General features: G+C 39.8%; 2 protein-coding genes across 3 annotated transcripts; both read right to left on the minus strand.

Annotated features, from left to right (window-relative positions):
- Positions 1-2,807: 2,807 nt before the first annotated feature.
- On the minus strand, positions 2,808-9,071 carry LOC114304701 (F-box protein At5g51370). 2 transcript variants are annotated; one of them, XM_028249837.2, is made up of 2 exons: positions 7,587-9,071; positions 2,808-3,409 (listed from the first exon to the last, which is right to left on the minus strand). In XM_028249837.2, exons 1-2 carry the CDS (start codon positions 8,753-8,755, stop codon positions 3,142-3,144), a joined length of 1,437 nt encoding a protein of 478 aa, XP_028105638.2. In that variant the 5' UTR covers positions 8,756-9,071; the 3' UTR covers positions 2,808-3,141. The 2 variants fall into 2 exon arrangements, with proteins under 2 accessions (XP_028105638.2, XP_028105645.2); XM_028249844.2 differs by having other exon boundaries at positions 7,597-8,951.
- LOC145796893 (uncharacterized) lies at positions 6,039-7,192 on the minus strand. Its single transcript, XM_082882467.1, has one exon. It carries the CDS (start codon positions 6,736-6,738, stop codon positions 6,103-6,105), a length of 636 nt encoding a protein of 211 aa, XP_082738593.1. The 5' UTR covers positions 6,739-7,192; the 3' UTR covers positions 6,039-6,102.
- Positions 9,072-11,844: the final 2,773 nt, after the last annotated feature.

Below are 11,844 nucleotides of genomic sequence, written 5' to 3' on the forward strand. Positions count from 1 at the left end.
TATTTTTATTTTTATTTTTATTTCAACTAGTTCTTGATTAGTTTTTACTCAACAATGAAATAGAGCTTAATGTAGGTGTTCAATGGAGTTGTGTTTTGTTGGAAGGGTCTTCAATAGAGATGTTGTGGTTTGCTGCCATGGGTGGGTGTGTGAAAAAGTTGAGTCTCTGGAGGGTTTGCAAGGTTTAAAAATGTGAAAAACCTATTTAGGTGCGTACAAAATGTGAGTTAGGATTATAATTGAAATATGTGGCGTGGAATGAGAATAATAACACATAACTATTTTCGTGAGTGTGTGAATTGAGATATAATGTGCATAGAGAAGAAAAGGTGTGTGGAAATAGAATTTCCCATGAACCACATCATTATCTTTGAATTTTTTTGTTTGTATACCATTACTCTATAAATAATTAATCTTTTTTTTTATAAAAATTTACAAAAAAAAAGAAAGAAATATTTCTCAATATTAAAATTTGATATAACTCAATACTAATTTTCAAATTAAAAAAAAAAATTATTGATTATTTTTTCATTGTCATTTATGATTTTTTAGTACAATATCATAATTTTTATAATTAAAAAAATATAATTTTACTTAGATTAAAAATATTTATGAAATTATTATTTATATTAAATGAGAGGTTAATTGGAGCAACATACACGGAACAATGAACTTTTTAAAAATATTTTATGAAAAATAAGACATAGTACTTAATAGTAATCTTCAGCACAAAATAAAATAGTTATTTTTCTCTTTTATTTTCAGTAGGTATGATTATTTACATTACGAAGAAAATTTCAATCGAACAATTATAACAGATAAGTTTACCTTACAAAATTTTGATAGAAATTGATTATTTTAGCAGTTTTTTTACTTTTTATAAAAAAAAGATATGTAAAAAAATAAAAATTAAAAATTATGTCACAATTTGCAATAATTTTTTTGATTTTTAATTAAAATAGTCTATTGACAAACGAAGCTCCCGTATGGCCCTGTTTGGTAGAGCTGTGGGAAAGTGCTTATAGCTTATGCCTCAACAGCTTATAGCTTATAACTTTTAGCTTAAGCTGATTTCCAGCTTATTCTTAAAGTATCTCCTGCCCCACTCAAAGAATAAGCTGATTTCTGACTTCCAAAAAGCTATAAGCTATAAGCTATAAGCTAAACTAAACACATCAAAGGCCCTGTTTGGTACAGCTTAATTTCAGCTTATTTCAGCTTTCAGCTTAATTTAAGCTATTTTGATGTGTTTGGTTTAGCTTATAGCTTATAGCTTATAGCTTTGTGGAAGTCAGAAAACAGCTTATTCTTTAAGTGGGGCAGGAGATGCTTTAAGAATAAGCTGGAAATCAGTTTAAGCTGAAAGTTATAAGCTATAAGCTGTTTAGGCATAAGCTATAAGCACTTTCCCACAGCTCTACCAAACAGGGCCAAAATAGTTTAAATTAAGCTGAAAGCTGAAATAAGCTCTGCCAAATAGGCACTATATATACTTGCAAATTAAATCGATAGAATAACAATCTTCTACTATATATTTGACATGAATGACAAATCAATTCTACGATGATGCTTAACAAATATTCTAGGATAATGTACTCTTTAACTTGTTTTAAGGGAGAATTACTGTCTAGTGGAGTATAAGAAAAAAAAAATTACTGAAATGTGGAGGGTGCAAGTGCATCCCTAAAAATTTTCACTTGCACCCCCCATGAGTTATAATTTTTTTTTTTTTTCTATTCTCCACTTGACAGTAATCCCTCTTGTTTTAATGTCTATCTACAAAATAAAAAGCAACTTGTTTTAATGAAAGTTCCAATTTTAACCCCCCCAAAAATAAAAGCTACAATTGTAACTTATCTTGATTATTAAACGAATCAAATTACTTGAATTTCACTCGTGTTTGAATCATTAAAAACTTGTTTGAAATTTATTTGTAAATAAGTTAAGTTTTAATATAATTTTAAGCTATTTAAATTTTCAAATCAAGCTGGAATAACTTACTACGTAACTCGATAAGCTTATTTGCTACTCAAGTTCTCCTCATGTTCGACTCGTGAAAAGTTCATTCAAAATCTATTCATTATATAAACAAACCATGCTTGAATATAATTTTAATCTCATTAAGTTATCAAATCAAGTTTGAATAACTTAATACCTGCTCCTCATTTTGAGCCCTGACCTGGGCACAGGATCTCCTATTGTTCTATTGAAACTTGGGGGAGTCCATTTTCCATAGCCCTGTAGCTTGGACATGCAGAAGCCCTTGTCACAACTATAGTCATGTATATACAGAAGTAAGCTGACCTAAACCCAACTGCTCAAATCGGTTTTGAACAGTGCATTTTCGAATAATAGTACAATCAAAATTGGTTGAAAAAATTTCCAACTCATTCAAGTAGTGGAAAACCCCCAAACCCAACCGGTCACGACCCATGAACGGCCCTAAATTGTGTTTGCTTATGAAGTAGGTTCACAGGATAAGAAATTGACTGCAACTGGTATTTAATCACTCTGTTAAGCCTCCTTTTTTTTTTTTTTCTGTGTGAATACAAAAATATTATGTCACGGGGCAACTCTTTGGCGCATCGAAACATATCCCATGAGGTGCTCAAACTCCAAGTCCAAGACGGTCTTAACATCTTGAATATGAGTAGACAGGCATTGATGTGTGAAAACTGAACAAGGGAAAGAATACTACAATGGTGCCATGAATATGAGTAGACAGCCTCTTCAATAAGTCCTACGACTTGCTCATTCATGTCATCTTGCAAGCATGAGAAATGAGGCGAAAGAAGGCAATAAAAGTATTCATAAAACTGCAGCAATGCTAAACAGTGGTGTTAATCAACATACTTATCAAAGTGGATGTGGTGAGTCGGTGACCCTCCCGAACAACACTGAACAGGGGTAGGTCACTGACATGTTTACAGAATTCAAAATACCCATTTTCTACTACATAAAAAATGTATACAATCTTCTGCAATCAAAATACATGTTGATCATCCACCAAGTGAATCATCCAAATAAATAATGGTATTATGGTACAGTACAATAATGAGAGCTTTTGCATCCACCAAGTGAATCATACAAGTATATAATCAGAAAATCAGATTTTAAACATCGGGTACAGGGTGTTGAGTCTCATGCCTTCTTAAAAAATTTGCTACCTCTCTTTCGCATGTCAGACCCCACAAAGCTCGACAAAAGAAGAGATTTGCTATCAGGATTCCACTTCAATTCTTGGAGATCAGAAAACAAAGCTGAAAGCGCAGGAGTTACTTCACTGTCCTTTATATTGTTACAAGATACAACTTGGAGCCTTTGAAGCTCCTTCCAAGAAAGAATCAGATACTCCAGGCCTTGAGTTGTTAGCTGCGAACAGCTTTCTAAAGACAGGGACTTCACCCTCCTGAAAAATATGTAACACATACTAAGCTTCCGATCACAAAACTTTCTAAATGAACTGATAAGATACTATTTCATATTTATTCACTGTAATCAATTGATTCTTTTCGCTTTGCAGCAGCATTACCACTATATGACATGCGTTTTTCTGTCCTTGCAACAAACAAAAGTTGAAAATGCTGACTAGTTTTTGAAGTTCTTAAAGAGTAAAAACTGTCAAGTAATCAATTATCCCAAAAACTAAACATGGAATAAGAGCTCAAATTGGGGAGGTCTTAGGTTCAAATCTCTCTGTTTTCATTTGGTCCCCGTTTGCATTCTTTCGTCTTTCACTTCCCATTATTTATTTTCTGTACATATGGATGCTTACGTCTCAAGTGCAAGAGGGGGTTGCATGTGAGGGGAAGTGTTGAATAGCTTGATATATTGTTGGGCCCATTTCCAGCTTAAGTTTTTGGTTTAACTGAATGAGCATGCGGATATCATGTTTCTTGCTTAATAGTGTTAAATAATGATGTATTATTGATTGATGTGTATTGATTGATTGTGTATATTGTGTATATTACAAGGATTTATATAGGAGAGGATTTGGGAGTAGGTGAAGGTGGTAGTGGAGGTGGTAGGTGGAGTGGGTGGTAGTGGAGGTGGTAGGTGGAGTGGGTGGTAGTTTACATTTTACAATTTACATTTTACATTAACAGCCCCCCTCAAACTCAAGGAGAATAGATACTAGCCAACTTGAGTTTGGAGAGATTAACAAAACAGAAAAATAAGCTGACAAATAAAATTAAAAATGGGATAGGAGACACTGTATGGTTGTGTCAGACCGTTGTAGAAGACACGGTATGGTCGTGTCGGACCGTTGTAGCAGACAGTTTACGGGGTCATGTCGGACCGTTGTAGAAGCTGACCGGAATCAATGTCGGGACAGTTTACGGGGTCATGTCGGACCGTTGTAGCAGGACAGTTTACGGGGTCATGTCGGACCGTTGTAGCAGACAGTTTACGGGGTCATGTCGGACAGTTGTAGCAGACACTGTGTGGTCGTGTCAGACCGTTGTAGAAGACAGTTTATGGGGTCATGTCGGACCGTTGTAGCAGACACTGTGTGGTCGTGTCAGACCGTTGTAGAAGACAGTTTATGGGGTCATGTCGGACCGAGTTAGCAAGTTGTGGTGGTGCACCAAGGGGGCGACTTAGGGAGTGCGCCATGAGGTGGCTTGAACATGATACTGTGTATAACCCCCCCTTAAACTCAAATAGGTGTGAAGATAGAAACCTATTTGAGGTTGAAAAGGAATTGATAAAGCTGACCGGTGTAGAAGACACTGTATGAGTGTGTATATAGGCTGCCCAAAAGATATACATGGATATATATATCGAGCCCTCAAAAGTCGCGCCTTCGAAAGGTGTGCCCAATCTGTCAAAAGGCGTGCCATCAAAAGGCGTGCCCAATCCATAAAAAGACGTGCCATCAAAAGGCGTGCCAAGTTGTCGGCGAGCGCCGAGCGGCGCATGATGTGCGTGTCTGCCTCTTCGTCAAGGTCTTTATAAATCGAAGCGGAGGCTGAGGCTGAGGCAGAAAACCCGCTAAAAAACTCTGAAAAACTCTTCGTTGTGCTGAGAGAGAGTGTCTGTAACACTCTGTTGCGAGAGATATTCTGTAACACTTTGTTGCCCAGAAAATGGCCTCGTCTTCCCGTGGTCTGCTGACTCTCTTTCCCGACCTCAACGAGTCAACAAGAGAGATAACTGGTGCGGTGGCCAGTGAACCTCAACCAAACACCGCTGGGTTTGCTCCGTTGAACTTTCCGATGCGGTCGGTGGAGCAAAGAATGGCAGTGCAGTCGGATGTGGAGGCCAATCAGTATACTTTGAAGTCATGTGTGAAGACCATGACTGCGGTTACAAACTTGTCAAACCGGCTGCAGAGTAGGACAAATGAGGTGCAGCAGTTAAACGCCCAACTGGCTCTGCTCTAACGCATGTATAAGGATGCGCGAGCAGAGATAAGTGTGTTAAAGGCGGAAAATAAAGAGCTGAAGCGGAAGGCCACCGTGATGTTCCGATTTGGAGGTCCGCCATATGCTGCAGTGGAGGAGCAGGGAGTAGTGATCATGCCTAGTGGAGTGGGAAACACGGAGGCAACACCGGCAAGGGCCACCCAGGACGGAGGCAAGAAGAAGAGACCGGCTGCAGAGTAGAGAAGAAAAATCCCGCCTGTGGGTGGGTGTTTGTGTGGGTTGTTGCTGGTTTGTGTTTTGTGTTTTGTGTTTTTTTTTTTTTTTTTTTTTTTTTTTTTTGTAAATGTGATCGGGGTTGATCCCCTGATATGAATAAAACAAAGGGGTTGTGCAACTCGGATGGTAGGAAGGACATGAGAATGTGTGATTTGTTTTGGTGTTTGTTTTTTTTTTTTTTTCTTTTGGTGTTGTTAATAAAATATATAAATTATCGGGGGAATGAAAACGAGAAAGAAGATTGGTTTAAAAAATAAAAAGAAGTATGAGTATGTGCAAAAAAGTGGGGGATGATGGGGTATAAAATAAAAGAAAATGATGGTGGGTGTGCAAACTTTCGGTGGCTTTGCAAAAGATGGATTAAAAACAAATATAAAAAAAAGAAAAGAAAGTGGAGAGGAACAGGAGTGCATGGATTATGTGATATAATAATAATAGTAATAACAAAATAAAAAAGTTAGACCGATTCTCCAAAAACCCTTTTCTCAATCACACCTTCTCTTCCGATTTCACCAACTGGGTCACCCAAATCAACACTCCTCTCAATCTGGGTAGTCCCAAAAACAAGCTCAGAAGCTCTCTGAATCAACTCATCGAATGTCTGAAACATCTCGTCCAGTTCAACCAAGTGGGTCGCCTCTTTCTTCTGCTCGTGGCTTTGGAACAAGGCCATGGTTTTCCTCACCTGTTGGAGCACCGAGAAGAGCTCCGACGAAGACGGCGAATCGACTCTTCCGCCGCCGGCGACGGCGGAGAACACGGCGTCACAGCCGAGGGGAGTGACTGGGCTCTGAATCGTCGGCGAGGACGAGTTACGGAGAGAGGTGAGTCCGAGCTTGATCTCGAGCTTCCTCATGGTGTGCCTCCTCTCCTGGAGCTTGAAGGGTGACCGGCGAATGCCGGTGGCGTCGATTGGGTTGTAGGGTCTGGAAGAAAGCCTTGTGGGGAATGTTACAGGGAGTTTGTCCGCGGGGTCACCGATTGCGCCGGTTAACTTCTGGACCAGTTCTCTGAAAGTGGTGGTGTCTGCTTGGACGAAGGTCGTTGGTGTTGGAGATGATGGTGCCATCATTGGGTTTTGATGTTTTTCCATTATATATATATAGAGAGAGAGAGAGAGGGAGAGAGAGAGAGAGAGTATCTGGGGATGTGTTTTGTGTGTTGTTGGGTACTGAAAGGTTCACCGAATTGGCCCTTTCGACCATGTAGGCCTTGAAATTGAAGGGTGTGGGTAAAGATTCCACATGGGTTTGTTTGTCTTCTTCTTTCCCTTTCTTGGTGAGAATTGCAGAGATGGAGAGAGAAGGATGAGTTATGATGATGGGTCGTCGTGTTGTTGGGTTTGAGAATAGCAGTGTTGCAGAGAATGGAACAACTGGAGAGGAGGAGGAGGAAGAAGAGAGCGAGAGAGGAGTAGAAAATTTGGGTTTGTCCGGCGGACGGCCAAGGCGAGGCTGCCGCCCACCGGTAACGCGGAATTACTAAATTCTTAACCTTGCTCTGATACCATGTTAAATAATGATGTATTATTGATTGATGTGTATTGATTGATTGTGTATATTGTGTATATTACAAGGATTTATATAGGAGAGGATTTGGGAGTAGGTGAAGGTGGTAGTGGAGGTGGTAGGTGGAGTGGGTGGTAGTGGAGGTGGTAGGTGGAGTGGGTGGTAGTTTACATTTTACAATTTACATTTTACATTAACAAATAGAAAATCCATTTTCCTATCTGATCAATTAAAAAATATTATAGATGCACATTGTCGAAACCATATGCAGAGATTGAAACTATGAATTAGTTATTTAGTGGAAGTTCATCAGCAGTATTACTATCAAGCAATTTAGAATTCCAGCAGTATCAGTCAATCAGACAATAGAAGTAAATTTTGTTCCCCATTTTTGGCAATCAAAGTAAATGAAGAGAGTAAGAGAGCCCCACACCTGCAGATACCTGCAATGCTGAACATGTCATTGTCCAATCCCCAACAGTTCTGGAAAACAATCTCCCTAGCAGCTTCACATACAAGAAACAATGCTCTCACACTCCGCTTGTCCCGTAATTGGCACCTCTCCAAATGCAAGCACTCAAGCGTCAAGCAAGAACCTAATTGCTCATCAGGTTCCGGACTACAATCAATTCTCTTACATGATTGAAACTTCAAAGTTTTCAAATTCTCACAATTGGAAAGAGCTGACAACCACCCACCTTCCATCCTATGATTAGTTAGAGTCAACTCTTCAAGCATTTGACAACACTGCCCAATTGCTTTAATACCATCATAGCTTCCTTCACATCCACTGAGCTCAAGCTTCACCAATCTCCTACACCCACCTGCCAATATAGTCAAACCAATGTCTGAAACCAAAGACCCATAAAACCCATCAACAAAACCAATCAATTTCAATATCTGAAGATTCTGACATGCCGCAATCCCACGCAGAACATGATCGTTACACTGATGCAACTCCAATTCTTGCAATGTAGGACACTCCTCAGCAACACCCAATAACCCCATTTCACTAGCATTAACAACCATGAGTTTTCTAAGATTTTGATACCCACTAGCTAAAACTTTCAATCCAGAATCAATTTTATCATCTGACAACATGGAATTCTGTGGTATAAACCCATTTGGAGAAACATTCGAATCAATGTGGACAGAAACTAGTTTATGGTTCAACAGAATACCTGCGTTTCGAGGCGAAACAAAACATCCATGAACCAAATCAACATGAATAAGATTTGGAAATCGAGCCAATAATCGACCCGATATGAGGAAGTTCCAATCAAGAAGCTTAAGGGATCGAACAAGACGGCCTTGGAGATTCAACCACCGTTTGGAGACTAGAAAAATCGAATTTCTCTGAGATTGGGGGAGTTTGGAGAGGATTCGGAGGAGAAGCTCGTCGGAGAGAAGTGAGGTTCGATCTGAGACGAGCTTTGAGCGATCGAACACTAGGGTTTTGTCAGATTCAGGGGTGATATTGGTGAGAGGTGGTTTGGAGAGAGATTGGAGCTTCATAGCGAAGACTACATGGTTGAGAGCTTTCTTGTTCTTGAGCCAGAGTCGAGACCAGCTCGGAGATTTCTCTGGTGAGCAAGACAACATTTGGGTAGTTTTGTTTCAGCTTCCAATCCAAAATCTTCTGTTTCTGCTCTGCTTCTTCTTCTTCTACTCTGCATCAGCTGTTTCTCTCTCTAAACTCACTCTCTCTCTCTCTCTCTACCATTCTCATCCCTTGAAGCATCTTCTTCTCTAATTTGTTCAGTTGAACAAGCCGTTGCAATGTTGGAATCGAAGTCTTATCTCAGAATTTTCTCATATTTGGTTTTTGTTTTTGTCTCGAAAGTGCTTTTCTCTGTCCGTGACTTTTCATATGCTCCCAACGGACTACTACTTTTTGCTTCCATCAACCAATTTGAATTCCTCGAACGAATGAATTGACCTTTTAAGTTTGAAAAACAAGGCACATTTTTTAAGAAATTATTTATTTATTTATTTTTAAATGTTAGATGTCTCCTAAATATCGTTTAATATTACTTTATTCTCTTTAATTAAAAATTATAATATATAACTGGAAAATGCCTCGTAACTCGACTTTTAGAGGTTCGAAACGGCTCGAAATGGAAAAAAAGGGAGAGAAGAGAGGAAACAGAGGAGAAAGAGGGAGAGAAGAGAGGAGGAAGGGAAGAAGCAGAGGAGAAGTAGAGCCTCGCCACTGCCACCGCCGCTGCCGATCGTCGCAGCAGACCGTCGCCTCAACCAGCCCTGGTCGTCTGCCCAGCCCCGCCGACGTCGCAGCACCACCGTCGTCTGCCAGCCGCCCCTCCTCCTCCAACCGATTTTTATGGCCCCCTCCTCCTCCTCCTCATCCTCCTCCTCCCTCTCCCTTCTCTTCTTCTCCCTGCTTCTTCTTCTTCGTTCTGCAACAAAACCAGGGGAAAAAAAAAAAAAAAAAAAAAAAAAAAAAAAACTCGACACCAAAACGACGTCGTTTTGGTGTCGAGCCAGATTTCGAGCCGTGTTATTCGAGCTACCCATCGGAACCGTATATAACTCCCCTCATTTGTTAAAATTCTTTTTTCCAATTTAGACATTCTTTAAGGGTTAATCTTCTAGTAAAATTGCTTTTGTTAAAAGAGAGTAAGCACTTTGAGAAAAAATCTAATTTCGTAATAACTAGCGAATTTAGACATTACTAGAGTATTTTTTTAATAACTAAAAATTTAGAAAGACAATCTTATTTCTGAAAAATGATCTTCTAACTAGACAAAATTTTCTACAAATCCTAAGAAGGCTGAGTTCAAAAAAATCTGAAAATGCTACTTTGATAGTGATCTTTAAAAGTGAACCACATATGAAAATTTGTTTTGTTAATGGTTTCATGTTCTTAGTTACTTGATTATGTTAGGTTTTATTATTGGCAATCCCGTTTGACAAAACTCCTTTCAGTTGTATTTATTTTTGCACATTTATTTCAGTGAGGCTATGAGTGTTTAGATGCGAATCCAACCCGAATTGAGCCTTTCAGAAAAGTTTGTGATGCAAATATTTTCAAGATTGCCACTTCGCTGATTATGACGGGGATCGAGCTGCCCGGTCAGCTCGCGGGGGTCCAGGGGGCAGCGCCCCTTGGCGGGTCCGGGGCAGCGCCACGGCGGGGTCGAGGGGCAGCGCCCCCGAAGCAAAATGCAAAAATGCATTCAAAGGTGCCTGTCCGAGCATGTTATATTTTTCCAGTTTTTCCATTTTTGGCCTTCCCGCTCGAGCGGGGAAAGTGACGCTCGAGCGGGGATTGGAAGCTCTCAGCATCTCTGCAGTCGCCTGTAAAAATACTGGAAGGTGTGATTTTACGCTCGAGCGGATGCTCCTACGCTCGAGCGCATCTCAGTTTATTTGCACGCAGTTTTTGGTCAGTCCGCTCGAGCGGGCTGTGTTGAGCTCGAGCGGAGATCGCGGGACAGATTCTATAAATTCGCGTATTGGGTCAGATTTTGGGTATAACTTCTCCAGATCTTCTTTTTGGATTCTAGGGTTTATATCTGGGGATACTTTGGGAGTTTTCTTTGATGTTTTTATTGAGTATTCAACTCATGATCTAAAGAGAGTACATCAAAGGTTTGTTTGTTATACACAAAAGAGAGAGTTATTCTTCAGTTGTGGATTCTGAAGAATTCGAGCCTGAAGCTTTGGTGGAATCCGGAGTGGCTCATCAGAAAGACAATTCCGTGGTGAAGATGGGGTTGGAAGAGGCACATAGAGGTTGGTTCAATTAGGCGTTGTGGATTCGCTAGGTAATTGAGAGTATACCTGTGTAATTCCTTTAATTCTTCTTAGTGGATTGTTCTTGTGGCTGTTGCCCGTGGTTTTTTGATCACAGTTGGAGGTGTCCAATTGTGGTTTTTTCCACGTTAAATCACTGTGTCTCTTTGTCTTGATTGTTTGATTGGGATTGTTATATTCTGCTTAAAATTGATACATAATCACAAATCAACATCTAGGGGATTTCTAGATTTTTTCAGATTATACTCCTTATTGTTTGTTTAAATCTTAGTATGACATCCATGGTTCTAAATCGCGATATCGAGTAATGTAACGGTATCGATCGCGGAGTATCGGTATCGGTAGTATCGATCGGTAGTATCGGGAATCGGGTGCCACGACGGTGAAATTTTAAAAATCATTTCACAGGTTTTTTAGCTTTTTCTTTCCCGTACCGGTCCGAACCGGTGAGTATCAGCCCGTCACGGCTTGTGTAACGGTTACGGACCGATACGTACTGGGCTCAGCTGATACGCTTGCGATTTTCAATCTCAGCGGTATACCTGCCTGTATCCGTCGCAGTGCCCTATTTTTCTTATACGTATCGCCCGGTTTTTAGAACTAAGATGACATCTGCATATGTTTGTGGTTATATTCCTTTAAATTTATGTTGTAGAACAAGGCCGCCTTGATGTTCAACACTCTATAGTTCGTTGATTAATTGGTTACCTTCTATACATTAAGAAAACTCATATAAAAACACCTTCCAATGTAGAATACATTGTATTTTTTTCTCTTTGAGAATTTGGACGGGTTAAACCCTAAAAATAGCAAACAATGCACTTTATAGTAAACAAAGTCGTGCTGACCGCTCGAGCCACCAGTTGACCATTCGAGTGGTGTGAGTAAAGGCAGTGCAAAACATATAGGCCAAC

The sequence above is a fragment of the Camellia sinensis genome, chromosome 8, assembly GCF_055761805.1.
Source record: "Camellia sinensis isolate YWXY chromosome 8, ASM5576180v1, whole genome shotgun sequence".
Taxonomy (NCBI): Eukaryota; Viridiplantae; Streptophyta; class Magnoliopsida; order Ericales; family Theaceae; genus Camellia; species Camellia sinensis.

Coding starts and splice junctions, on each gene's coding strand:
- LOC114304701 (XM_028249837.2), bottom strand. CDS start 8,755: ATGTTGTCTTGCTCACCAGAGAAATCTCCGAGCTGGTCTCGACTCTGG. Junction 3,410..7,586: donor AGCATTGCAGGTATCTGCAG/GTGTGGGGCTCT, acceptor CATATTTTTCAG/GAGGGTGAAGTCCCTGTCTT.
- LOC145796893 (XM_082882467.1), bottom strand. CDS start 6,738: ATGGAAAAACATCAAAACCCAATGATGGCACCATCATCTCCAACACCA.